At 55.8% G+C, this 27,889-nt stretch overlaps 1 protein-coding gene across 1 annotated transcript in view; it reads left to right on the top strand.

Annotated features, from left to right (window-relative positions):
- The window catches only part of LOC103165580 (proliferation marker protein Ki-67-like), a 57,408-nt gene that overhangs the window by 28,440 nt on the left and 1,079 nt on the right, over nt 1–27,889 (top strand). The window contains exons 7-16 of the mRNA XM_029059908.2: nt 47–1,024; nt 3,146–3,387; nt 4,806–5,148; nt 7,762–7,877; nt 10,024–10,153; nt 11,789–11,904; nt 12,109–12,229; nt 20,441–22,026; nt 23,364–23,409; nt 25,014–27,407. Of these exons, the coding sequence (XP_028915741.1) occupies nt 47–1,024; nt 3,146–3,387; nt 4,806–5,148; nt 7,762–7,877; nt 10,024–10,153; nt 11,789–11,904; nt 12,109–12,229; nt 20,441–22,026; nt 23,364–23,409; nt 25,014–27,407 (6,072 nt within the window). The remainder of the gene's footprint in view (nt 1–46; nt 1,025–3,145; nt 3,388–4,805; nt 5,149–7,761; nt 7,878–10,023; nt 10,154–11,788; nt 11,905–12,108; nt 12,230–20,440; nt 22,027–23,363; nt 23,410–25,013; nt 27,408–27,889) is intronic.

The following is a 27,889-nucleotide window of genomic DNA, read 5'->3' as shown; positions in this document are numbered from 1 at the left end:
GTCTAATCCACCGACGCACTGATCCGCTCTTGTCAAACTTGCCCAGATAAAACCAGGGACCCGAAAACCCCGGACGCGGGCGAGCCCCAGCCGCGAGTCGGCGATGGGAAGGAGGAGACTCCGGGGCGAGAACTCGGCCCCATCGACAACCGGCGGCTGCCCGGCGAGCCCGCGCGGGGCAGCGGCGAGAAGGAAGCCGGCTCCCAGTTCGGCAGGCTCCGCGTTTCCCTCAAGCAGGAGATCGGAGCCACGCCGAGGCGGCGCGGCTCCGGGGACGCCGGAGGGACGGGCTACGGCGCTCCCGCCCCGGCCTCCGCCGAGGGCCCGGCCGGCCCCCGCGGCCGGGCCAAGGAGAACCGGGCCACCCCCCGCCGGACCGGCCCCCCGGCTTCCCCGAAGGTCGGGGGGACCCCGTCCCGGAGGCGGTCGTCCGCTTCGAAAGAGAACGAGCCGGACGCGCTCTCCCCCCCGGAGCGGGAGGGGAGCCGGGCCGCCCCCGAGATCGTCGGCATCCTGAAGCGCAAGAGCGAAGCGCAGAGCATCGAGCAGCCCCCGGACCCGTCCGGGAGAGGGTCCGTGGAGCACCGGGCCAAGAGGTCGCCGGACCGGCACGCGGCGTGCACCCCGAAATCCCAGCTGCCCCGCGGCCCGCGGGCCGACACCCCCCGGGCGGCCCCCGGCCGGGCCTCGGGAGAGAGGGGAGGATCCGCCGCCGAGGGGGAGGATCCGCCGGCGAGCGGGAGGCTCGCCCCCGCCGACGTCCGGAAGGCGGCCCGGCCCGGAGAGGGGGAGGCCGCGGCCCGGGAGTCGGGAGACCCGACGCGCCCGAGCGGGGCCGAAGACGCCGACGGCCGGGAGGGGGGACCGCGCCCGGGGGCCCCGGCGTCCGAAGAGGTCGGCGCCCGCGACCCTCCGGGGACTCCCCCGGCCGCCCGAGGAGCCCGGAGCCCGGCCGGCGGGTCGCGGGGGAGCTCCTCCGGGGAGCCCGGCTCGCCCCGGGCCGCCCGCCGGCCTGCGGGAACCGGTAAGGCCCCGCTTTGTCCGCCCTCGCCGGAGACGGGCCCGGCGCGCTCGGCTTCTCCGCCCGCCTCCCCGCACCTGCCCTCCGCCCCCTGACGACCCCGCCGATGGCCCGGACGTAGGCGGGGGTGCGGGCGGGCGGGGGTGACAGATGGAGACACGGACGTCCGTTCACTCGATCCTACTTACTGAGCGCTCACCGCGTGCAGAGCACTGGACTTAAGCGCTTGGGACAGAAGTGGCGTGGCTTACCGGAAAGAGCCCGGGCTTGGGAGTCGGAGGTCGTGGGTTCCGATCCCGCTCCGCCACTTGTCCGCTGTGTGACTGTGGGCGAGTCACTTCACTTCTCTGGGCCTCTGTTACCTCATCTGTAAAATGGGGATGGAGACTGGGAGCCTCACGTGGGACAACCTGATGACCCTGTATCTCCCGGAGCGCTTAGAACAGTGCTCTGCACGTAGTAAGCGCTTAACAAATATCGACATCATCATTATTATTATTATTATTAATAACGATAGACACATTCCCCGCCCAGAGTGAGCTTACAGTCTAGAGACCGAAACCCCGACAGACGGAGAGGCCGACGCGGGATCCACCGGCCCTGCCGTACGGGGAACGCGGGAGGTGGCGGATGGGAGCCCCCCTCCGGCTCGGAGAAGAGGCCTGGGAGTCGTGGGAAAGGCGGGACCCCGGGGGAGAGAGCCCGGCGGACCTCCCGACGCCCCCCGCGTGAGGATCGGGAAACGGACCCGTCAGTCGAGCGCCTAGTGGGAGGCGAGCCCGACCCTCACGGGGTGGCCGGGAGGACGCGGAGATGCTCTCCCTGCCCTCGAGGGTGTTTGCAGCCCAGAGGCCCGGGTCTTCCCGCTGTAGCCTGGCCAGGGAGCCACGGCCGGGGGCGCGGGCGGACTGTCCGAGCCGGGCTAGAAACCGTCACTTGGCGTGATAACAATTTTCTCCCGGGGTTTCCGGCCCCGTTGCTATGTGAGGGAGGGGAAACGGCAGGAAGAGTAATGCCTTGGGAGTCCGAGGCCCAGATTTTAGTCCGGGACTGCGGGCAAGTCATTTCATCCCTCTGGGCCTTGGTTTCCTCCTGTACAATGGGAGTGATGATACTAATTGTTGTTATGATCTTTGTTAAGCGCTTACTGTGGGCCAGGCACTGTAGTAATCGCCGTAATAATTACATTATTTGTTAAGCGCCTACCATGTGCCCGGCACCGTTCCGGGAGTACAAGCAAATCAGGTTGGACACAGTCCTCTGTCCCAAGTGGGGCTCACAGACTCAAACCCCATTTTACAGATGAGGTAACTGAGGCCCAGAGAAGTGAAGCGGCTTGACCAAAGTCACCGCAGACGAGTGACAGAACGGGGATTAGCACCCATGACCTTCTGACTGCCAGGCCCGTGCTCTGTCCGCTGCGCCATGTGCGACGGGGACTTAGTCGGATTGAATAAAGCCGGGCTTGAGCCGAGTTCAGCTCAGCTTTGTTGCCGTTTCGTCGCCCTTTATTCCTCTCCTAGAGCCTCGGGAGCGATTTTTTAGCGTGACAGCCAGAGAAGACCCTCTGGACAGAGTGAAGCGGCGGGGCTTTTTACCCTCGTCATCTAATGGACGGAGGCTCCGCCGGGCCCAGACCCGCAAGATAGAATAAGATTCCTTGACCGGATCGGTTTGCGACATATTAAAATGCTTACCCATCATCCGAATGCCCAAAAGACACCACATAGCTAACCGTCTGTATCAGTAGAGAAAGCCTGGCAATCTGGGGACCCAAACTCTAATCCCGCCTCCGCCACTTCTCTGCCGTGGGACTCGGACAGGTCGCTTCTCTTCTGCGGGCCTCGGTTTCCTCCCCTGTAAACTGGGGAGTGAATACCTCTAGACCGTGAGCCCGTCGTCGGGTAGGGATTGTTTCTATCTGTTGCTGAATTGTACTTTCCAAGCGCTCAGTACAGCGCTCTGCAAGACTGAAAGAAATACCTATTCCCCCTCCCCTCTAGACCGAGGCCCAAGTGGAACGGAGACCGCATCTGATCGGACCGGAACGTGTCTCGGCACGTAGCGGGCCCTCAGATGCCACCGCTGTTTCCGCTGAACGGTCTCTGTTTTGTCCCCGTTAAGGTCGGGAAGACTCATTTTCCCCGAACTTCAAAATCAGGACCACGGATTCGTTACCGCTGCCTTCGAAGAGGAAGAGGGTCTCTTTCGGACGGAAGCTGGCGCCCGAGTTGTTCGACAAGAGGTTGCCTCCCAACTCGCCCCTGAGGAGAGGGGCCACGCCGATTCGGCTGAACGCGCCCGTTCGGCTGAACACGCCCGTGGGCGTCTCCGCTCGGGCGCTCATCAGGAAGTACGGCGTCGAGGTGGGTCGGCGCTAGCTGCCCGGGGTCACGTCCGGGACGCGGGGCGGCCCGGGAATCAAAGGACGCGGGTTCTACTCCCGCCCCGTCGGTTCGTTCAGGTGCGTTCGTTCACGTATCGAGCGCTCGCTGCGTGCGGGGCACCGTACTGAGGGCTTGGGGCCTCTAGCCGGCTGTGTGGCCTAGGGCAAGTCAGTTCACCTCTCTGGGCCTCGGTTTCTTCCTTGGGAAAAAGGGGACTCGGTAATAATACTGTTGATATTTGTTAAGCGCTTCCTACGTGCAGAGCACTGTTCTAAGCACCGGGGTGGATACGGGGTATTCGGGTTGTCCCGCGTGAGGCTCCCAGTCTTCATCCCCGTTTTACAGACGAGGTAACTGAGGCACGGAGAAGCGACTGGCCCACAGTCACACGGCTGACGAGCGGCAGAGCCGGGACTCGAACCCATGACCGCCGACTCCCAAGCCTGGGCTCTTTCCAGTGAGCCACGCTACTGTTCTTCCTCCGAGTCTGACCGTGAGCAAGTACTAGGTAGACTAGGGACCGTGCCCCATCTCTTATATTTATCCCAGTGCTTAATATGACGTTTGGCAAGTAGGAAGCTCTTAACAGCTTCTGTTATTATTATCATTATTATTATCATTATTAACAACAAGCTTGATAGAAGCAGGTCGGCTCAGTGGATAGAGCATTGACCTGGGAGTCGGCAGGACCGGGGTTCTTATGCCAGCTCCACCACGTGTCTGCTGTGTGACCTTGGGCAAGTCACTTCACTTCTCTGAGCTCAGTTACCTCATCTGTAAAAGGGGGATGAAGACTGTGAGTCCCACGTGGGACCGTCTGGTCACCTTGTCTTCCCCCACAGCGCTTAGAACAGTGCTTCGCACATAGCAAGCGCTTAACAGATGTCATTATCAGAGGGAGGGAGACGGCAATAAAAACAGAGAGACATCAGTATAAATAAATAAAATGACAGATCTATTCATAAGGGCTGCGGGGCAGGGAGACGGGGGGAGGGGAAAGGGAACGAGTCAGGGCGACACAGAAGGGAGTGGGGGATGAGGAGAAGTGGGGCTTAATCTGGGAAGACCTCTCGGAGGAGACGGCTTTGAAGCGGAAGGGAGAGTCAGCGTCTGGGAGATTGGAGGAGGGAGGGCGTCCCGGGCCAGAGGCGGAACGTGGGCCGGGGTCGACGGCGGGACGGGCGGGAACGGGGCCCAGCGAGAGGGTTAGCTGCGGCAGAGGAGCGGAGCGTGCGGGCCGCGATGGAGAAGGGAGGTGAGGTTGGAGGGGGCGAGGGGATGGAGAGCGCTGAAGTCAATGGCGAGGAGGTTCTGTTGGATAGGCAGCCCCTGGAGATTTCGAGGATCTGTGTGGCCCCGTTGGCCACTGACGCTGTCCACCTCTTCCCCCGCATCAGGCACTCTCTGCGAAGCGTGGGGGTCGGTCTTCCCCCCGGGTGCCCGACGCGTGCTCTCCGACCCCCGGCCCGCGCCGGCCGGACGTCGGGACCCCTCGCGGGTCTCCCTCCGGCCCCAAATGGCTCAAGTCCCCGTACCTGCAGCGGGTGGCGGCGGCCCCCCCCCCGGCCCGCCCGAGGACCCCGAAGACCCCGAGGAGCGGCGGCCGCGGCGGAGGGACCCGCCCGAGGACCCCGAGGAGCGGCGTCGGCGGCGGAGGGTCCCGGGCGGGCACGCCCCGATCCAGCCAGAGGAGGAGCTGGAGGCTGCTTGTGCGCAAGGCCACTCTGCTGGGAGGATTCGGTGGGTGTCGTCCGGCTCTCTTCCTCGGGCCTGTTTCCCGGCTGCCTGGAAGCAGGATGGCCTAGTGGCTAGAGGAGGGGCCCGGAGGTCAGAGGGTCCCGGGTTCTGATCCCGGCTCTGCCGCTTCTCTGCTCCGTGACCTCGGATCCATCCCTTCACTTCTCTGGGCCTCCGTTCCCTCATCTGTCAAATGGGGATTGATTCAATAGTATTTACTGAGCGCTTACTATGTGCAGAGCGCTGTACTAAGCGCTTGGAATGAACAAGTCGGCAACAGATAGAGACGGTCCCTGCCGTTTGACGGGCTTACGGTCTAATCGGGGCAGACTGTGAGCCTTATGTGGAACAGGGACTGTGTCCAACCCGACTCTCTTGTATCTGCCCCAGCACTTAGAACGGTGCCTGGCACATAGTAAGCGCTGAACAAATGCCTTAAGCATAATAATTATTAGTAATTATGACATTTGTTCATTCGATGGTATTTATTGAGCGCTTACCGGGTGCAGAGCACTGGACTAAGCGCTTGGAATGTACAAATCGACAACAGATAGAGACGGTCCCCGCCCATTGACGGGCTTAGTCTAATCGGGGGAGACGGACAGACAAAAACAATAGCAATAAATAGAATCAAGGGGATGAAGATCTCATTAACAAAATATAATAGGGTAATGAAAATAGATACAATTGAGCGGTCGAGCACAGTGCTGAGGGGAGGGGAAGGGAGAGGGGGAGGAGCAGAGGGAAACGGGGGGAAGAGAGGGCTTAGCTGAGGGGAGGTGAAGGGGGGAGTTGAGGGGGAGCAGAGGGGGAAGCTCGGTGCGGGAAGGCCTCTCGGAGGAGGCGAGCTCTCACTAGGGCTTTGAAGAGGGGAAGAGAATGAGTTTGGCGGAGGTGAGGAGGGAGGGCGTTCCAGGAGAGCGGGAGGACGCGGCCCGGGGGTCGACGGCGGGACGGGCGAGGACGGGGGACGGTGAGGAGGTGGGCGGTAGAAAGAGAGGAGGGAGGAGAGGTAGGAGGGGATGAGGTGATGGAGACCCTCGAAGCCTAGAGTGAGAAGTTTTTGTTCGTGCGGATGTCGATGGGCAACCACTGGAGGTTTTTAAGGAGGGGAGTGACAGGCCCGGAGCATTTCTGCAGGAAGATGAGCCGGGCGGCGGAGCGGAGAATAGACCGGAGCGGGGAGAGGCGGGAGGAAGGGAGATCGGAGAGAAGGCCCACACGGTAGTCTAGCCGGGATATAACGAGAGCCCGTAGCGGTATGGTAGCCGTTTGGGTGGAGAGGAGAGGGGGGATCTCGGCGATATTATAAAGGTGAGACGGATGCGATGTGTGGGGTGGACGAGAGAGCCGAGTCACAGGTGACGCCGAGGTCGCGGGCCCGAGAGACGGGAAGGGTGGTCGTACCGTCCACGGTGATCGGGAAGTCAGGGAGAGGAGGGATTGGGCTTGGGAGGGAAGATGAGGAGCACAGTTTTGGCCATGTTGAGTTTTAGGTGGTGGGCCGACATCCGGGTAGAGACGTCTTGGAGGCGGGAGGAGATACGAGCCCGGAGGGAGAGGACGGGGCAGAGATGTAGATCTGTGTGTCATCTGCATAGAGACGATAGTTGAAGCCGTGAGAGCGGATGAGTTCACCGAGGGAGTGAGTGTAGATGGAGAACAGAAGAGGGCCAAGGACTGACCCTTGAGGAACTCCGACAGTTAAAGGATGGGAGGGGGAGGAGTTCATTTGTTCAGTACTTACTGTGTGCCAGGCACTGTTCCAAGCACTGGGGTAGGTACAAGGTAATCAGGTCGTCCCACCTGGGGCTCACCGTCTTAGTCCCCATTTTGCAGTTGAGGTAACCGAGGCACGGAAAATATAATTCTATTTATCTGTTTTGATGCTATCGATGCCTTACTGCTTGTTTTGTTTTGTGGTCTGTCTCCCCCCACTTTTAGACTGTGAGCCCGTGGTTGGGTAGGGATCGTCTCTATCTGTTGCCAGATTGTACTTTCCATGCGCTTAGTCCAGGGCTGTGCACACAGTAAGCGCTCAATAAATCCGATTGAATGGAATGAATGAATGAAGTGACTTGCCGAATGAATGAATGAATGAAGTGACAGCTTCAAGTGGCAAAGTCCGGATTAGGACCCACGTCCTCTGACTCCTAAGCCCTTGCTCTTTCCCCTAAGCCACGCTGATTCTCTATTATGTATTATTTATATTGTCATTAGATATTCCTTATACATATATAATACAATATAATATATATTATTGTTTCATCGTAGACCTCGGAGGACTCGCGGGAACCGTTCAGAGCCGTCGGTTACAATGGCGCGACTCTGGTTTCTCGCCTTGCTCTGCGCCGACCCCGTCAAGTCCTCCCGATCGGGAGGGATCCCGATTAGGACTAAGGGGAAGGGAGGAGTGCGGATTTTAGGCCCAGAATCCTTCTGGAGAGGGCAACCGGAGACTTGGACTTCTGCCCCGCTCCTCTTCGAGAAATGGACGGGAACCAGCTTCCGCTCAGCTTAGGATTCACCGTTAGAACGAGGGCACTGTAGGGATGCTAACGTTCCCTTCCCCCTCTGACGGAAACCAATGCTAACGTGGACCTGTTCTCCTCGCAGGACTCCCGTCGTACGCCGATATCGTCAAAATGGGCTTGAAACAGGGGCAGAAATTCATGGTTAAGAGACGCGTCCTGAAGAGAAACGTCCGGAGGAAGCTAAAGGTCACCACGAAGGTATCTTTCGGAGCCAAGGAGGCCGGGGTTCAGATTTCTCTCGCGATCGGGACCGTCCACCCGGTTCTTCCGTCGCGCCGGGCTGGGGCTCGGCTCCCGGGAGAAGCTCCCGACTCGACCCGTCGGGATGGGACCCGGCCGGGCTGTCGCGTCAGCGATCGGTCAGTCCGTCGTGTTGGTGGAGCGCTTACTGTGTGCAGAGCGCTGTACTGAGCGCTTGGGAGAGGCCAGTTTAACAACGTTGATGGGTCGGTCCTGGGTCTCTGCTTCGTCCCGTGTCAATCACCGCGTGCTTTTCCCTTTGAAGAGCCACCCTTTTGCTTTTTCTTTTGTGGTATCTGTTAAGCACTCACTATGCGGCAGGCTCCGTGTTAAGCGTCGGTAGATGCGAGATGATCAGGTTGGACACAATCGTATTTATTCAGTCAGTGGTATTTATTGAGCGCTTACTGTGTCCAAAGCACTGTACTAAGTGCTTGGAATGTACAATTCATTCACTCAGTAGTATTTATTGAGCGCTTACTATGTGCAGAGCACTGTACCAAGTGCTTGGAATGTACAAATCGGTCACAGAGACAGTCCCTGTCCTCTGACGGGCTTACGGTCTAATCGGGGGAGACGGACAGACGAGAACGATAGCAATAAATAGAATCGAGGGGAAGAACATCTCATTAAAACAATAGCAAATAAATAGAATCAAGGTGATGTACATCTCATTAACAAAATAGAGTAATGTCAGGTCGTCCCACATGGGGCTCACAGTCTTCAACCCCATCTGATAGATGAGAGAACAGAGGCACAGAGAAGTGAAGTGACTTGCCCAAAGTCACCCAGCAGACAAGTGGAGGAGGCGGGATTAGAACTCATGACCTCTGACACCCAAGCCCAGGCTCTTTCCAACTGAGCCACGCTGCTTCGGCAACAGATGGAGACAATCCCTGCCCAATAACGGGCTCACGGCCTTAAAGAGGGAAGACAGACAACAAAACAAAATAAGTAGTCAGGCGTCGGTACCATCGGGATAAACAGAAGCATAGATATATGCACATCATTAATAAAATAGAGTAATAAATAAACATGTGCAGATATAAACTAGTGCTGTGGGGCGGGGGTAGTGCAGAGGGAGGGAGTCGGGGCGATGAGGAGGGGAGGAGGAGCGGAGGGAAAGGGAGGATTCAGTCTGGGAAGGCCTCTCGGAGGAGGTGAGCTCTCAGCAGGGCTTTGAAGAGGGGACAGAAGTGAATTTGGCGGATGTGAGGAGGGAGGGCGTTCCGGGCCAGAGGTGGGCCGCGGGCCGGGGGGCGACGGCGAAACGGGCGAGGAGGAGGCCCGGTGAGGAGGGGAGCGACGGCAGAGGAGCGGAGCGCGCGGGCTGCGATGGAGGAGGAGAGGAGGGAGGGGAGGTAGGAGGGGGCCGGGGGATGGACGGCTTGGAAGCCAAGAGCGAGGAGTTTGGTGCGGAGGTTGATAGGCAACCACTGGGGGGGTTTCGAGGAGGGGAGTGACACGCCCTGAACATTTCTGTAGAAACACAGTCCGTGAACCGCACAGGGCTCTTAAACCTAATCCCCATCTGACCCCAGTGAGCCTCAGTTTAGGGAACTGCTAAGCAAATTGGGTTGTCCTAGGAAAGTCATCAGGATGTGACTGCTTCCACACGTGTGTGTTTAACTGTGTGTGTGTTTGTGAGCGAGAGCCCGTCACTGGGCAGGGATTGTCTCCATCTGTTGCCTAACTGTACATTCCGAGTGCTTAGTACAGTGCTCTGCACATAGTAAGCGCTCAGTAAATACTCTAGAAGGAATGAATATGGAGAAGCAGCACGGCGTAGCGGATAGAGCTGGGGCCTGGGAGTCAGAGGTCGTGGGTTCTAATCCCAGCTCCGCCGCTCGTCAGCTCCGTGACCTCGGGCGAGTCCCTCTGCTTCTCTGTGCCTCCGTTGCCTCATCTGTAAAACGGGGATTGAGACCCTGAGCGCCACGTGGGCCGGGCACCGTGTCCCACCCGATTTGCTCGGATCCACCCCGACGCTTAGCTGGGTGCCCGGCGCGCGGTGAGCCCTTAACAAATGCCATCAGCATCGTTATCATTCCGGGCAAGTTTTATCTTTGTTAAAATGGGGGGCTTTTTCACTCTTACCGTTCAGACTCCAGCCAAGGAAGTGGAGAACCCCTTCAGCACGGGGCATGCCAACTCCCCGTGTACCATAAAGATAGGAAGAGCTCATCTTGGCAAGGAACCCCCGAAACCGGTGGAGGCAAGTGAAGAGTCGAGAGGTGAGATGTCATAAACTGATTTTGAAATCGAGCTGCCCTCTCGTTTTCTCATCTCGACAACTCAGTTGTGTGCAGTGGGATTGGAAGGCGATTTGAATGCCCTGTCTACTGCCCGATTTTAATTATAATCCATCAGCGGCCGCTATTTTTTTACGGTATTTCAATCTTTCAATTGTATTTATTGAGCCCTAACCGTGTGCAGAGCACTGGGGAGAGTACAGTGCAACAACAAGCAGTCGCATTCTCCGCCCACGACATGCTCACTACGTGTCCAACACTCTTCTAAGGGCTGTGGTGATAATAATAATGCTATTTAAGTACGTACTGTGTTTCAAGCACTGTTTTAAGCGCTGGGGTACTTAGGAGCTAATCGCGTTGGACACCGTCCCGGTCCAACCTGCTCCCAGTCTTAATCCTCATATTCACCAGTGAGGTAACCGAGACCCAGAAAAGTGAAGTGATTTGCCCGAGGTCACACGGCAAACAGGTGGCGGATCCGGGATTAGAACCCGGGCCCTTTTGACTCCCAGGCCCGTTCTCTATCCACGCTGCTTCTCTGATGCAAGTAGAGTACAAAGTACAGTGCTTTGCACATGGGAAGCACTCAATAAATAGGATTAATAATCCAATACAAGTTAATTAGGTTGGACTCGGTCCCTGTCACGCAGGGGGGGTCCCCAGCTAAGTATCACGGGGAAGTGGCTTAAAGGCCTGGAGGAAAAGGAGGGGAGGAAAAAGGAAAGATCTGGAAAATTGCTCTTCCTCCCCTCCTCACATGTCTGCCCTCACATGTCGGCAAGAAATGCAGAATATCCAAGCACTCCAATTGAATGGATGTTAATTTCATCCAATACCGGCACTTTTTGGTCTCCAACCTCTTCACTTCAAAGTGAAAGACACAACGTTCATTCGGTCGTATTTATTGAGCGCTTACTGCGTGCAGAGCACTGTAATATGTTTCATAGTCTCCCACCGTGAATTCCCCTGGGTGACCATAAAAATAATAACTGGTATTTGTTGAGCGCTTATTATGCGTCAAGCATCATACTAAACGCCGCGGTAATAATAATAAAATAATAACGTTGGTGTTTGTTAAGCGCTTACTATGTGCAGAGCACTGTTCTAAGCGCTGGGATATACAGGGTAATCAGGTTGTCCCACATGAGGCTCACGGTTTTAATCCCCATTTGACAGATGAGGTAGCTGAGGCACAGAGAAGTGAAGTGACTCGCCCACAGTCACACAGCTGACAAGCGGCAGAGCTGGGATTCGAACCCATGATCTCCGACTCCCAAGCCTGTGCTCTTTCCACTGAGCCACGCTGCTTCTCTAAGATAAAAGGTATCTTAGAGAGAGAGGGAGATACAAGATAATCAGGTCCCACATGGGGCTCACAGTCTAAGTAGGAGGGAGAATGAGTATTGAATCCCCATTTTGCAGAGGAGGGAACGGAGGCACAGAGACGTGAAGTGACTTGTTCAAGGTCACGAAGCAGGCGATTGATGGTGGGATTAGAACCCAGGGCCTATGACCCCCGGGGTCGTGCTCTTTCCAGCAGACCACACTGCCCCTCTATAATTACCATATACTTATGTTCTGAATTCTTTTCTATTTGTTGGTCGTCGTCTCTTCCAGTTCCAAAACCCGAGGCGGACCAATTGAAAACGGATTTAGTGCAACCGCGAACAGAGGCTGTTGAAAACGGTCAGCTTGGGACCAGAAGAATCAAGGACCAGAGAAAAAGTCTAAAGGTGAACCCTCGGCCAGTGGTGTCCGGCCCTCCGCAGACCGCTGTAACGGTACAGTCGAGTCGGTAGGCGCGATCCCTTGCCCGCGGTGTATCTTTTGGGCCTCGACCGCCTGCAGGGCGATCTGCCGACTTGGCTCCCGTTAAAAGTGGCGAAGTAAAGGTGAGGTGACTGAGCCGCGTGTTTCTGTTCGATCGGCCCCGGCAGGTGCTGGGAAGACAAAGGAGGAGTAAAGCGTCTGCGGACTCCCCGTATAGAGCGTGCTCAGGAAAGCCGCGCCGAGTAAACGACCCGAGGACACTGCTGGAGAAGACTGATGAGGCCGAAGGTAAAAAAAAAAAAAAAAATCACACTTAATTTGGAATCAAAACTTGGAATTTTGCTTCTGGCCTTCTCGAACAGCACAGTGAATTCTATAATGAAGGGTCTGTGGTTCCATCCATCTCTCTCTCTCTCTCTCTCTGTCACACACACTCATACTTTCTCCCTCTCTCTCATATTCACACTCCTGTGTGCACACACCCCTCTCTAACCCCTCTCCTCCTCCTCTCCTGAAAACCTCAAACACACACACACACAGTCTCCTTGCCCCTTCCCCTCTCCTACTCACATTCGCTCACACACACACACCCTTCTCTCCCCCCTCTCTCTTCCCCTCCTCCCCATCACACACATTTTCTCTTTCTCCCTCTCTCCTTCTCTCTCTCATCCTCACACTTGTGCACATAAACACACACACACATACACTCTCCTCTCTGTCCCCTTCCTCCACTTCTCTCACACACAAACTCACACACACCCCCTCCCTCTCTCCTTCTCCCTCTCATCTCTCTCTCATACACACATCCCCGCCCCCCAACTTTCTGGCCCTGAGGACCTCCATATTGGAGTGCGCATTTTTTCCCACCCCATGACAACCGGAAATCGACCGAGTTGCCGCCCATGACCCAGCTCTTCCTCTCAGAGTAGAAGGATGGTTTCCTGGCGTAATCGGTCGGTGGTATTTGTGGAGCGCTGCTTTGTGTGCAGAGCTTGAAAATTGTGAAATTGAATGAGTACTGTTCAGTTGCCTCGATGAAATTGAAGGGGTTAAAAATGAGTGGCGTTTCGACTGGGAAATTCTCACAGAGCTTGTACGGGGGTGATATATTTGGCCACGACTTGATGAACGGGCGTCAAACAGGGCATTTCCCTGCAGTTTCCATTTTAGCAAGAGGCGTATGATGGTTATTTTTCAGTTTGGTCCTAGCATATTATTTTTTAAGGCATTTCTTCAACTCTTACTATGTGCCAGGTACTTTACGAAGCGCTGGGGTACATACAAGCTCGTCCGGTTGGACCAAGTCGATGTCCCACATGGGGCTCCCGGTCTTAATCCCCATTTCCCAGATCGGGCGACAGGCCCAAGGTCACCCAGCAGACAAGGCGGGAAGCCGGGATTAGAACCCAGGTCTTTCGGACTCCCAGGCCCGCGCAGTAGCCATTAGGCCACGCTGCTACTTGTGACCGCGTATTAGGCAGTTCGGCTTTGGGTCCGAATCCTGACCCCTTCCCTCCTCACGGGCGTTTCCAGAGCTGGGGCTGCAGATTCTTGGAACGAGAAGTCGAATTGGGCTAGCCGCAGCCACGGGGCTACGGGTTCCTCGAATTAAGGACAGTCGTGTTAAGATGATAATAATGATGATAGTATTTGTTCAGCGCTTACTCCATGCCAGGCACTGTGCTAACCGCTGGGGTGGATCCAGTTCAATCAGGTTGGACCCAGTCCCTGTCCCATATGGTACTCACAGTCTCAGTCCCCATTTGACAGATGAGGTCACTGAGGCACAGAGAAGTGAAGTGCCCGGCCCAAGGTCACCCAGCAGACAAGGGGCGGAGCCGGGATTAGAACCCGTGACCTCTGACCCCCGGGCCCGGCCTCTATCCACTACGTCATGGTTCTTCAACCGATCGTTCAGCCTGGCATAGTGGCCTGGGAGTCAGAAGGATGTGGGTTCTAATTCTGACTCCGCCACTTGTCTGCTGGGTGAAGCTGGGCAAGTCATTTCACTTCTGGGCCTCCGTGACCTCATCTGTCAAATGGGGATCGAGACTGTGAGCCCCAAGTGGGACAGGGACTGTGTCCGACCTGATTTGCTTGGATCCACCCCGGGGTTTAGTAGAGTGCCCGGCATATAGTAAGCCATTAACAAATACCATAAAAATAATAATGATGTTACTGGACCGCTTCCAACTTCATTGGACACCGACCCCAAGCACTGCAGCTTCATCGAGAAGCGGTGTGGCCTAGTGGAAAGAGCCCAGGCCCGGGAGTCAGAGGATCCAAGTTCTAATCCCGGCCCCGCCACTTTTTGGCTGCGTGACTTCGGGCCAGTCACTGTACTTCTCTGAGCCACGGTTCCCTCGTCTGTAAAATGGGATTAAGACCGGGCCCCCTGGGCGCCAAGGACCGTGTCCAACCCGAGTAGCTTGAAATGACCCCAGCGCTCAGTAAAGTGCCTGCCTGGCACAGAGTGAGTGCTGAACAAAGCAGCAAAGCAAAGCAGCAGCATGGCCTAAGGGATAGAGCGTTGCCCTGGGAATCAGAAGGACCTGGGTTCCAATCCTGCTCCACCCCTTGTCCGCCGTGTTACCTCGTGCAAGTCACTTAACCGCCCTGGGCCTCGGTTACCTCATCCGTAAAATGGGGATCCAGTCCGAGCCCCGTGTGGGACAGGGGCTGCGTCCAACTTGATTTGCTTTTATCCACCTCAGCGCTTAGAACAGCGCAGTTGTATTCATTGAGCGCCTACTGTGTGTAGAGCACCGTACTAAGCGCTTGGGAGAGGACAGTACAGTGAACGGACACGTTCCCTGCCCACGGAGACCTCACAGTCTGGAGTTGGGGAAGGGACAGGGACGTCAATACAAATCAATAAACCGACAGATACGTGAGCGGCGCGGGGCTGGGATGGGGGAAGAGCAAAGGGAGCGAGTCGGGGCGACGCAGAAGGGAGCGCGAGATGAGGAAAAATGGGGTTTAGCCCGGGAGGGCCTCTTGGAGGAGATGGGCTTTCGGTAAGGCTTTGACGTGGGAGGGAGTCACCGTCCAGCGGATTTGAGGAGGGAGGCCGTTCCAGAGCAGAGGCCGGACATGGGCCGGGGGTCGGCGGCCACGGGGGAGACAGACATTAATATAAAAAATAAACTACAGATATGTACGTAAGTGCCGTAAATGATCCGGGCAGCAGAGTGAAGCGTGGACTGGAATGGGGAGAGGCAGGGAGATCAGCGAGGAGGCCGATGCGGACATCCGGGGGGGCGGGGGGGTAGGATGAGTGATTTGATTAGCGTGGATGGATGGAGAGGAAAGGCCACATGGAGCGTGCTTAACAAATACCACAATAATATCGTAATAGTGATACCGTAAAAAGTGAAGAAAGCACTCGGTCCTCCAGATGTCGGTGTTGTATCTTCACCAAATAAGAGCCGAGGGTGAAGGCGGAGGCGACGATTCGTCTTGGCAAGGAGGGACCCGGGTCAAGCCTCTGGAACCATTTGGTTGGTGCCACTCTGTCTCCCTCTTCAGTAACACTCTGGGTGCGGAGGTCTGAGCGGCTGGGTTTAGAGTGCAGTGTCTGGCACAGAGTGAGCGCTGAACAAATGCCTTTAAAAAAGGGGGTGGAAAACACAAAGTGTGGTGCCGATGAATAGATTTCACGATCCATCGGTCGGCTGTTTGATTAGTCTCGGTTTGATTCATTCATTCGATCGTATTTATCGAGCGCTTACTGTGTGCAGAGCACTGGACTGAGCGTTTGGGAAAGTACAAGACAGCAATGAAAAGAGACATTCCGTGCCCACAACGAGCTCACAGTCTGGGGGGGCGGCCGACGTCAATACAAATAAATAAAATGACAGATAAGGACATAGAGAAGCGGCGTGACTCAGTGGCAAGAGCCTGAGCTTGGGAGGAAGAGATCACGGGTTCTAATCCCGGCTCCGCCACTTGCCAGCTGTGTGACTTTGGGCGAGTCACTTCACTTCTCTGGGCCTCAGTTCCCTCCTCTGTAAAATGGGGGTGAAGACTGTGAGCCCCACATGGGACAACCTGATCACCTTGTATCCCCCAGCGCTTAGAACAGTGCTCTGCACATAGTAAGCGCTTAACAAATACCACAATTGATTTATTTATCATAATAATAATGTTGGTATTTGTTAAGCCCTTACTATGTGCAGAGCACTGTTGTAAGCACTGGGGTAGATTCAGGGTAATCAGGTTGTCCCACGTGGGGCTCACGATCTTAATCCCCATTTTACAGATGAGGTAACCGGCACAGAGAAGTGAAGTGACTCACCCACAGTCACACAGCTGACAAGTGGCGGAGTTGGGATTCGAACCCATGACCTCTGACTCCCAAGCCCGGGCTCTTGCCACTGAGCCACGCTGCTTCATAAGCGCTATAGGGCAAGGGGATGGGAGAAGAGCAAAGGAAGCGAGTCAGGGTGACACGGGAGCGATAGAATGCAGGGGTTCGGAAACTACCCAATCAATCAATCAAACAATCAATCAGTCATTTCTATTGGGTGCTTACTATGTGCAGGGTCATGTGCTAAGCGCGCGGGACAGGACAATATAACCAAGTGGGAAGACACGTTCTCTGCCCACAGAGGCAGCATGGTGTAGCGGATAGAGCCCGGGCCTTGGAGTCAGAAGCTTATGGGTTCTAATCCCGACTCCACCACTTGGCTTCTGTGTGACCTTGGGCAAGTCACTTTACTTCTCTGGGCCTCAGTTCCCTCATCTGTACAGCAGATGTGAGACTGTGAGCCCCACGTGGGACAGGGACTGTGTCCACCTCAATTTGCTTATATGTACCCAGTGCCTAGCGCTTAACAAACCGTAGCTCGGTGGAAAGAGCCCGGGCTTGGGAGTCGGAGGTCATGGGTTCGAATCCCAGCTCTGCCACTCCGTCAGCTGTGTGACTGTGGGCAAATCACTTCACTGGGCCTCAGTGACCTCATCTGTAAAATGGGGATGAAGACTATGAGCCTCACGTGGGACAACCTGATTCCCCTGTATCTCCCCCAGCGCTTAGAACAGTGCTCTGCACATGGTAAGCGCTTAACAAACACCAACGTCATTATCATTGTTATTGTCATTATTATTAATGGACTTCCAGTATTAAAGGGGGGAGGTGGGGGTGCCGGGCCGAAAGCTTCCTTGCTATTTCCTTCCCAATAGGGCCGGCCAGGGTAACGAAAAGATTCATTACCATTCAACAGTATTTGCCGAGCGCCTCCGATGTCCGGAATACCGCGCTAACTGGTGGGGAAAGTACGATAGAACTGGACTCGATCTCCTGCCTTAAAGGCGTACGCAACCATCTGGGGTGGTCAGACAATCCGTGGTACTTATGGAGCGCTTATTCTGTTCAGAGCACTGTATCGAGCGCTCTGGGAGAGTCCAGGAGGATCGAACTCGATCCCTCCCCTCGAGAGCTTACAGTCTGGCTGGGGTGACAGGTGCTGAAATCTATTACAGGTAGGAGGAAGTTAAAGGAAATACATTTTTGAGTTGATGCCTAAATATCTGGGTTTCTAAAATATGCCCAGCGCTTACAACAGTGCTTGGCACACAGTAAGCGCTCAACAAATACCACCATTATTATAGGGTCTTGGGTGGCACAAGACACCTCTGAGTTCTTTGCCACTCGGATTGGAGGGAAAGAAGTAGTGAGCGTGCCGTGTCTTAACGGGATCATAATCGTTGTCATAATTAGTTTTATTTCAGATCGGAGTACGCGCCAGATTATTCTGATGGCTGCACGGAACAGTTATCAAGCCGTTTATGAAGCAGTCAGTTGGTATTTATTGAGCACATTCATTCATTCAGAAGTATTTATTGAGCGCTTATTATGTGCAGAGCACTGGACTAAGCGCTTGGAGTGTCCATGTAAGCTGAACTCTGTACTGAGCGCTTGGGAGAGTACAGCACAACCGCTGGTCGACATCCCTGCCCACAAGGAGCTCACAGTCTAAGGGGGAGGAAGGCCGTGTGGCCTACTGGATAGAGCTCGGGGCTGGGAGTCAGCAGCATGGCTTAGCGGAAAGAACCCGGGCTTGGAGAGGTTGTGGGTTCTAATCCCCGCTCCTCCGCTTGTCAGATGTGTGACTTTGGGCGAGTCACTTCACTTCTCTGGGCCTCAGTGACCTCATCTGGAAAATGGGGATGAAGACTGTGAGCCCCACGTGGGACAACCTGATCACCTTGTATCCCCCAGCGCTTAGAACAGTGCTCTGCACATAGTAAGCGCTTAACAAATAACACAATTGATTTATTTATAATAATAATAATGTTGGTGTTTGTTAAGCCATTGTTTTTACGAGACGTTCTTCCCCTCGACTCTATTTATCGCCATCGTTCTCGTCTGTCCGTCTCCCCCGATCAGACCGTGAGCCCGTCAAACGGCAGGGCCCGTCTCTATCTGTTGCCTACTTGTTCATTCCAAGCGCTTAGTACAGTGCTCTGCACATAGTAAGCGCTCAATAAATACTATTGAATGAATGAATGACAACCTGATCACCTTGTATCTACCCCAGCACTTAGTGCTTGGGACATAATAAGCTCTTAACAAATACCATCATTATCATCATTATTATTAATCCCGAATCTGCCGATTGAGTGCTGTGTGACCTTAGGCAGGCCTCGCTCCTCTGTCTCCGTTACCTCATCTGCAAAATGGGGATTCGACACCTGTTCTCCCTCTTAGTTGGGGAGGAGAGTGGGGAGATACGGGAGGCTGGAAAGTCCGCCTTAACGATAATTAAGGCGAGAGAGGATAAATGATCGTAATAATGTCTGTGCCTATCCCAGCGCTTAGAACAATGTCTGCCACATAGTAAGCACTTAAGAAACACCACAATTATTATTATTATTAGATTACTAGATTATTAGATTGCGGAAGCAGCGTGGCTCAGTGGAAAAGAGCCTGGGCTTCGGAGTCAGAGGTCATGGGTTCGACTCCCTCCTCTGCCACTTGTCAGCTGTGTGACTGAGGGCGAGTCACTTCACTTCTCTGGGCCTCAGTTACCTCATCTGGAAAATGGGGATTAACCGTGAGCCTCACGTGGGACGACCTGATTACCCTGTATCTCCCCCAGCGCTTAGAACAGTGCTCTGCAAATAGTGAGCGCTTAACAAATACAAATACCAACATCATTATTACAGAGAGGTGAAATGGAAGAGTAGAAAGATAGGGATATCAATGTCATGGGTGTGAGAGTGAGTATCAGAGTGCTCAAAGGGTACGCGTCTAAGTGCTCAGTTGGCCGAGAAGGGCAACAAATGAGGGCTTCGTTTGGGAAGGTCTCTCTGAGGAGATGTGATTTTAGGAGCCTTTTGGAGGTAGGGAGAATGGTGGGCTGTTGGATATACGCATATATACCTAGGTGCCCTACTAAAGGCACCTCCTCCGAGAAGCCTTCCCGGAATAAGTCCCACTTTTCCCCAGCTCCCCCTCTCTCCCATGTCACTCTGACTCTCTCCCTTTCCTCTTCCCTCCTCTCCCCGCCCCGCGACACCTAGGTATATATGCATATATCTATAATTGCATTTATTTTTATTGATGCCTGTTTACTTGTATTGACGTCTCACCCCGTCTAGACTGTGAGCCCGTTTTGGGCAGGGATCGTCCCTCTATTGCGGTATTATACTTTCCCAAGCACTTAGTACAATGCTGTGCACCCAGTAAGCCCTCGATAATTACGACGGAATGAATGAACACGGGCAAGGGGTTGGTGGCCGACTGGATGAGATGGAGGTACGGTGAGTAACTTGGTGTGGGCTTATGTTGTAGTAGGAGATCAGTAAGGTCAGGTAGGAGGGGACGAGCTGTTGAGTGCCTTAAAGCTGGTGGTAATGGCTTTCTGTTTGATTTAGAGGTGGATGGGTAGGCAGAGCAGGGTTTTGAGGAGTGGGGAGACATGGACTGAATGTTTATTTGGAAAATAACCACACGGGTAGAGTGAGTGTGGACCGGGGAGGGGAGCGAACGAGTTCACCGAGGGAGTGGGTGGAGATGGAGAATAGAAAGGAACCCAGAATTGAGCCTTGAGGGACCCCCACAGTTGGGGGGTGGGAGGCAGAGGAGGAACCCGCGAAGGAGGCTGTGAATGAGCGGCCGGAGAGCTGGGAGGAGAACCAGGAGGGGAAGGCGTCAGTGAAGCCGAGGGTGGATAAGGTTTCCAGGAGAAGGGGATAAAGGCCGTGTCAAAGGCCGTGAGAAGTCGAGGGGGATTAGGATGGAGTAGAGGCTGTCGGATCTGGGGGAAGGAGATCATTGGTGAACTTAGAGGGGGGCTTCCGCGGAGCGGAGCACGCTGAAGCCAGATTGGAGGGGGTCAGAGAGAGAACTGGAAGAGGGGAAACGGAGACAGCGGGTGTAGACAACTTGCTCAAGGTGTCTGGAGAGGAATGGTATGCAAGACTTCGGCAGACAGGGTGATTGGAGAATTTTGTTCCTTCTTCAAATGTATGTGCTTCTGTCTTTGGTTCCAGGAACGGTGGCTTCATCCCCTTCCGGGATCCTGGAGAAGTCGGAAGATTTGCCGAATGATAATAGCCAGAGGAAGAAGTCAAAGAAAACGGCGTCTTCCGTAGGGAGCAAACTGGGGGCGAAGTCCGAACGGGCTCCCCCGAAAAAGTTAGAGCCCGCGGAAGCGTTATCGGCCGTCAAGAGGCTCGTGAGGACTCCGAAGGTAAAGGCAGCTCCCGTGGAAGACTTAACCGGCATCCAGAGGCTCATGAGAACTCCCAAGCGGAAGAAGGGCCCCTCTCAGGAGCTCGTGGAAGATCTCACGGGACTCAAGAGACTTATGAAAACCCCCAAGGAGAAGACCTACCCCGTGGAAGACTTCGTGGGTGTCAAGAGACTTATGAAAACCCCCAAGGAGAAGACCGAACCCGTGGAAGACTTCGTGAGCGTCAAGAGACTTATGAGAACCCCCAAGGAGAAGTCCGAGTCCGTGGAAGACTTGGTGGGCATCCAGAGGCTTATGAGAACCCCCAAAGAGAAAGCCAAGCCCGTGGAAGACCTCGTGGGGGTCAAGCGACTCATGAGAACCCCCAAGGAGAAGTCCGAGCCCGTGGAAGACCACGTGGGGGTCAAGCGACTCATGAGAACCCCCAAGGAGAAGTCCGAGCCCGTGGAAGACCTCGTGGGGGTCAAGCGACTCATGAGAACCCCCAAGGAGAAGTCGGAGCCCGTGGAAGACCTCGTGGGGGTCAAGCGACTCATGAGAACCCCCAAGGAGAAGTCGGAGCCCGTGGAAGACCTCGTGGGGGTCAAGCGACTCATGAGAACCCCCAAGGAGAAGTCGGAGCCCGTGGAAGACCTCGTGGGGGTCAAGCGACTCATGAGAACCCCCAAGGAGAAGTCCGAGCCCGTGGAAGACCTCGTGGGGGTCAAGCGAATCATGAGAACCCCCAGGGAGAAGTCCGAGCCCGTGGAAGACCTCGTGGGGGTCAAGCGAATCATGAGAACCCCCAGGGAGAAGTCCGAGCCCGTGGAAGACCTCGTGGGGGTCAAGCGAATCATGAGAACCCCCAGGGAGAAGTCCGAGCCCGTGGAAGACCTCGTGGGGATCAGTCGACTCATGAGAACCCCCAGGCAAAAAGCCGAGCCCGTGGAAGACTTTGAGGGTCTCAGGCAACTTATGAGAACCCCCAAGGAGAAGGCGGAGCCCGTGGAAGACTTTGCGGGTGTCAAGCAACTTTTGAAAACCCCTGAGCCCGTGGGAGAGACTACGGAAGACCTTGGCGGGCTTAGTGGAACCCCCAAGGCAAAGGAGGACCAACCTGCGGAGCAGCAAGAGTCAGAGGAGCGTATGGATGATCTCGAAAGCCTTGATGGACCCCGCGAGGGAAAGGCGGAGCCCGGGGAAGGCCTCCCGGGACTCGAGAGGCCTCCGAGGATGCCCGCCAATGAAACGGAATCGCGTCAGCCCTCAGCTCTACCCGACAGCCAGCCGGAGAAACCCACCCCTGGAAAGCCAGCGCTTCAGGACGGGAGAAACGCCAAGCCAAGGGGCCGGTCGGGAGAGAATTCGTCCACGGCTCACTCGCCGCAAGTAACGGAAGATGCGGTAAGCCCCAAAGCGTTTTCTCGAGTGTCAAAGTAAAAGGGCCAGGTGACGTGCGCGGGGGTTGCGTCCGTTTATTATTGTTTCGTACTCTCCCGAGGGCTTAGTACAGTACTCTGCCCACGGTGAGCGCTCAGGAAATAGGACCGAACGAATGAAAAGCACCGCCGCGCTGGAGAAACGTCCCCAGCGAGCTCGTCGCGGTTGCTGCGTGGCGCGCCCAAGGAAGATTAGACAGAAGACTTACAATGAGGAACTACCAAATACCAAGAAGAATTTTCTTCTCTGTACATGAGAACAGTAATAGATTTTAAGCTAGTAGGGAAAGAGTGGCTTGGGAATCTGAGGACCTGGGTTCTAATCCCAGCTCCGCCACCTGACTGCTGTATGAGCTCGGGCAAGTCACTTCACGGGTCTCTGCCTCAGTTACCTCATCTGTAAAATGGGGATTAAATCCCCCTCCCTCCAAGTTAGGCCGAGAGCCCCATGTGCGCCAGGCACCGTTTACAGTCTGATTATCTCGTCTCTATCTTAGGGCTTAGAACAGTGCTGAGCACATGGCAAGTGCTTAACAAATATCATTATTATCATTATTTTACTTTTTTAATTATTATTATTCATCAGCTATAAAATTATTTGACCAAATAGATCTTGGTGCGTTGTATCTAGTAGTAAATCACAGAGATGTTTCTAGGGATTCTCAGCCCTATATCCCTAACAGAATAGCCCTCGGGTTGCTTTAGAAATGCCCTTTTAGGGCCCCCTGCCTAGTGAACTCCAAGTCTTGGCACCCCCTTAATCATTTGTTGAGTGTTCACTACGCATCAAGCACTGTTCTAAGCGCTGGGGTAGATACAAGTGAATCAGTAAGGACACAGTCCCTGTCCCAGGTGGGGCTTTCAGTCAAAGTAGGAGGGAAGAACAGGCTTTGAATCCCAATCGTACAGAGGAGGAAATTCACGCCCAGAGAAGTGAAGCGACTTGCCCCAGATCACACGGCAGGCAGCTGGCGAGCCAGGATTCAAACCCAGATCCTTTGAGGCTCTTGAGGGAGGGCCACTTAGGAGCCAGTCTCCCCTAGGGTTCTCTCCATCCCCCAAAGTGTGGGTGCTAGTTAGGGGGTGAACCCCCACCCCCCAAAACGCACACAGTTGCAAAGCGATTTCGTGCCACGTATTCAGGTTAAACAGTAATTGAGCATTTTATTATTGTTTCAATTCCAAAAAACCTGAGCGTGCATTCGTTTTCATATGTTGATGTCAAAAGACATCTTCTAGGTAGAGGTTTGCAGGTGAATTTTGCCCTTTTGTTTGATGTCTCGTATTTTCTAATCCTTTTAGGGGATGCAGGAAGATTCAACTAAGAAGTCTATCAAGAAAAAGCGTGGTAAGTAGTAATAATAATGGTATAATTAAGTAGAAATGTTTCTGTTTTTTAAATAGGTTTCGGTAGAAGAAGTCTGCAAAATAGTTTCGTCTGGACTTTTTCCCAGACGATCTCCCTTCACCCCTCTCCGATGCCTCCCTTTCCTCCCTCGGTTTCATTCAGCGAATCCTAGTCCTGAAAGGATATTCCAGAGTTACTTGCACCCCGGCGGAAACCAGCCCGAATGATAACCTTTCTTTCTAATTTAAGGGGCGTTCTAATTGGTGTTCACAAATAGGTCTTCAAAACCCTACTTAAAACTCACCTCCTCCAAGAGGTGAGACTGAGCTCCTCTTCTCCCTCTACTCCCTCTGCCATCCCCCCTTTACCTCTCTGCAGCTAAACCCTCTTTTTCCCCTTTTCCCTCCGCTCCTCCACCTCTCCCTTCCCATCCCCACAGCACCGTACTCGTCCGCTCGACTGTATATATTTTCGTTACCCTATTTATTTTGTTAATGAATTGTACATCGCCTCGATTCTATCTAGTCGCCATCGGTTTTTACGAGATGTTCTTCCCCTCGACTCTATCTATCGCCATCGTTCTCGTCTGTCCGTCTCCCCCGATTAGACCGTGAGCCCGTCAGACGGCAGGGACCGTCTCTATCTGTTGCCGACTTGTTCATCCCAAGCGCTTAGTACAGTGCTCTGCACATAGTAAGCGCTCAATAAATACTATTGAATGAATGAATTGAATGAATCAGTGGTATTTACTGAGGGTTTGATTTGGGCAGAGCCCTATACTAAGCACTTGGGAGAGATTAATAATAATCACGGTATCTGTTAAGCGCTTATTATGTGCCAGGCATTGTACTGAACGCTGGGTGGATACAAGCAAATCGGGTTGGACACAGTCCCTGTCTCACGTGGGGCTCACGGGCTCGTTCCCCATTTTACAGATGAGGTAACTGAGGCACCGAGAAGTAAAGTGACTTGCCCAAGGTCACACAGCCAATAGACTGTAAGCCCGTCAAACAGCAGGGACTGTCTCTATCTGTTGTTCATTCCAAGTTCTTAGTACTGTGCTCTGCACATAATAAGCGCTCAATAAATACTATTGAATGAATGAATGAATGAAGAGGCGAAGGCGGAATTAGAATCCATGACCTTGGGGAATAGAGTTGGTAGGCTCCATCCCTGCCCTCCAGGAGCTTGAGATGATGATGAAGACATTTGTTAAGCGCTTACTATGTGTCAAGCACTGTTCTCCACGCTGGGGGGAGATACAAGGTCATCAGGTTGTCCCACGTGGGGCTCACAGTCTTCATCCCCATTTTCCAGAGGAGGTCACTGAGGCCCAGAGAAGTGAAGTGACTTGCCCACAGTCACACAGGGGACAAATGGCGGAGGCGGGATTAGAACGCACGACCTCTGACTCCCAAGCCCGGGCTTTTTCCAGTGAGCCACGCCGAGATCTAGTGGGCAGTTTACACCCTTGTATGAACTTTCTCGTTTAGACCTGGGACGCTAGCCACTTCTTCAAATGCTTTATTTGTTCCCTGAGGATTGATTTCTGGGTTTCGGAGCAGCGGGGGGGAAGGCATTAATCTTTTCTTCATGTATTATAGCACCCAGAGCCAATATTTCCGTAAGTGAAGAGATTCACCCCGAAGAAAGCCTGGACAGAACTCTCCGGGGCCGCGCCTCCTCGAGATCGAAAAGCCGAAGCGAAACCGAAGAAGAACGTCGCCTTCGTAGTTCGTCGGGAGAATCGGGCCCCGGGACGCACAGCCCCACCTCCTCGGAGACGGAGAGCGCTGGCGACGACGCTTCCGCAGCCAGATTGGGACGAAGGAGGAAGGGTTCCGAGATGCGGGAAGACGGCGGTTCCTCGGAGCTCCCGGCTCAGACAGGCGCCCAAAGTGAGGAATTCGCGGAGACCTCCCTCGTGACCGGGACCGAGGGGCACGACCCGAAGCTCCAAAGGAACGCGGAGCGCAGGGAGTCGGGGAAGCAGCTCATCTCCATCGACTTCGTCCCGGAGAGGGCGGAAATCCTCTTCAACCAGGAGTCTTCTGTAGTAGAAGCAAGTAGCCTGCGGGGGAGGGTTCAGTTTCAACTGGAAGAACCCGGCCCTCTTCCAAGGGGACGGCCCGCTAACTCCGAAGAGGTCGACGGGCGCGGCGTCTCTCCGGGCAGCCGGCGGGGACGTCTCTCCGCTGAGGGGAAGGCCGGGCCTTGCTTCCCGTCTCTCACGGCAAAGCCGAGCTCACGGAAGAGCAACGGCGGGAGGGAGGAAATCCTCCCGGAGAAATTGGACGCATCCAACGGCGCCGCCTCGCCTCCCGAGGGGATTTCAAGGAGCTACGGGACCGAGCGAGGCCCGGCTGATGCCCGGGAGGAAATTTCCGGTTGCCCCACGCATACCGGGGGCAGAATGAAGTCCAGGCTCTTAGAGAAGAGGGGCGAGGAAACGGCCACCGCGGAGACCGTCACCCGTAAGCCTTTGGAGACCAGAGCGAGGGCTTCCAGAGCTGGCAGAGAGGAGCCCGGGGCTCTGGAGAGTGTCCCCGGCAAATCCGACCCGCCCAGCTTAATTTCCCACTGGGCCATGGGGGACGCCCAGCAGCTCAACCGAGAGAGCGCCAAGCCTTCACCCGGCCCCCGAGCCCGGCCGCCCTCGGGGTCCCCGGGCCGGGCAGCGTCCGCGGCCGGGGCGGGAGCGGAAGCGGTCCCTCGGGGCGGAAGGCGGCCCTCGACGGCCGGAGCGGAGAAGGGGACGGGCGCCCCGGTCCGGATCGCGCCTCACCCTCCCGCCACGCCTCCGTCGCCGGAGAGGCCGGCGTCTCGGCTGAGAAGATTTGGGAGGAAGGGAGCGGGCGTGACCGGCGAGAACGGGCCGGCCGCAGCGAGGGCGGTCGAGGCCCCAGCCGCCCGGACGGTTGCGGCCCCCTCGCGGCCCACCGGGTCCAGACGGCTGAGGGGTAAAGAGCCCGTCTCCGGCGAGTCCTCTGCTCAAGAAGATTACTCCGGCTTCTTCGAGAGCAGCAGCAGCAGCAGCGAGCTGCCTTCCAGCTGGGAAACCACCGAGGGCTCTGGGGACGCCCTCCCGACGGCCTCTCGCCCCCCCAAGGGCCCGGCCCCGTCGCGGGTGACCAGGTCCAGGAGGCTGAGGGGAAAGGAGCCCGAGTCCAGCGAGACCTCTCCTCCTGAAGAGTACTCCAGCTCCTTCGAGGGCAGCAGCGAGCTGCCTTCCAGCCGGGAAAGCAGCCGGGAAACCACCGAGGACTCTGGGAACGCCCTTCCGACGGCCCCCCGCCCTCCCTCTGGCCCGGCCCCGTCACGGACCACCAGGTCCAGAAGGCTGAGGGGAAAGGAGCCCGACTCCAGCGAGACCTCTCCTCCCGAAGAAAACTCCAGCTTCTTCGGGACCGACGGCGAGCGGCCTTCTAGCCGGGAAACCGTCACGGGCTCGGGGGACGTACCCGCGGCGGGGCCGGCCCCCTCACGGACCACCAGGTCCAGGAGGGTGCTGACGAGAGCGGCCGAGGTTACCGTCGGCCCTCGCGCTCGAAGAAAGCCGGGAGGATCTTCCCAAGGGGACCCGGGGAAGGATCCCGCGCCCGAGAAAACGGAGGCCTCGGGGACCGAGGCGGAGATGGCGGCTCCCCCCACCGCCCTGCCCAAGCTGTCGGGCTCTGAGAGAGCCGTCCGGAAGACCGCCCGCTCGGCCGCTGAGCCCCTTCCTCGGGCGGGAAATCGGGAGCAGGGAGGAAACGCCAGAGCGGCGGGCGCCAAGGCTCCTGGACAGGAACACCTGCCCCTGGTGGCCCCCGCGCGCCTGACGAGGGCGAGGCTGAAGGCGGAAACCCCGGACCCCCACCTCGAGGGTGAGGACCCCAAGAAGAAGCCGGCCCTGGCCCAGGGCACTAGCTCCTCGGCCTCCCTGACCCGCAGGTCCGCTCCGGCACGCAAGCGCTGCTTGCGGGGGACTGAAGACGTCACCAAAAAGTCCAAAACAGGTACGCAGGGGGCTACGCGGGGACACCGGCCTCTGGGGTTTCTGACTGGCCGCCCCACGAGGGACTTAAGAGTCGGAGGGGCTGGGGTTTCCGGGTGGAGCGGGGCCCTTCCCTGGCTGTACGGGCCTGGATCCCGGCGGGCGGGCGGGAGAACGTTCGTGGATTCTGCTACCGCGTTCTGTCCCGAAACGGTGACCTCGGGGACCCGAGCGTCTCCGTCTGCAATTCCCTCTCGGCCGTCCCTCCCGCGGCCCGTGTCTCTGCTCCGCGGCAGCACGGCGGGCAGAGCAGACCGTGTCGGTCACCGGCCGTCCGACCTCCCCTCCCCGCCTCCACCACTCCCCTCCACCCCCCTCAAATCGTCGCAGGTTCGCCCCAATTACGACGAGGTGTGATTGGGTCCCCACAAGTTTGAGCCTACGTTTTAGGGGTCTCCCGGGGGGTCAGCGTTGGAGTGTGTCTTTCAACTAGGGGAAGGATTT

The sequence above is a fragment of the Ornithorhynchus anatinus genome, chromosome 3 (assembly GCF_004115215.2).
Source record: "Ornithorhynchus anatinus isolate Pmale09 chromosome 3, mOrnAna1.pri.v4, whole genome shotgun sequence".
Lineage (NCBI taxonomy): Eukaryota > Metazoa > Chordata > Mammalia > Monotremata > Ornithorhynchidae > Ornithorhynchus > Ornithorhynchus anatinus.
The sequence above is the reverse complement of the archived record's forward strand: the minus strand, read 5'-3'. Positions and strand labels throughout refer to the sequence as shown.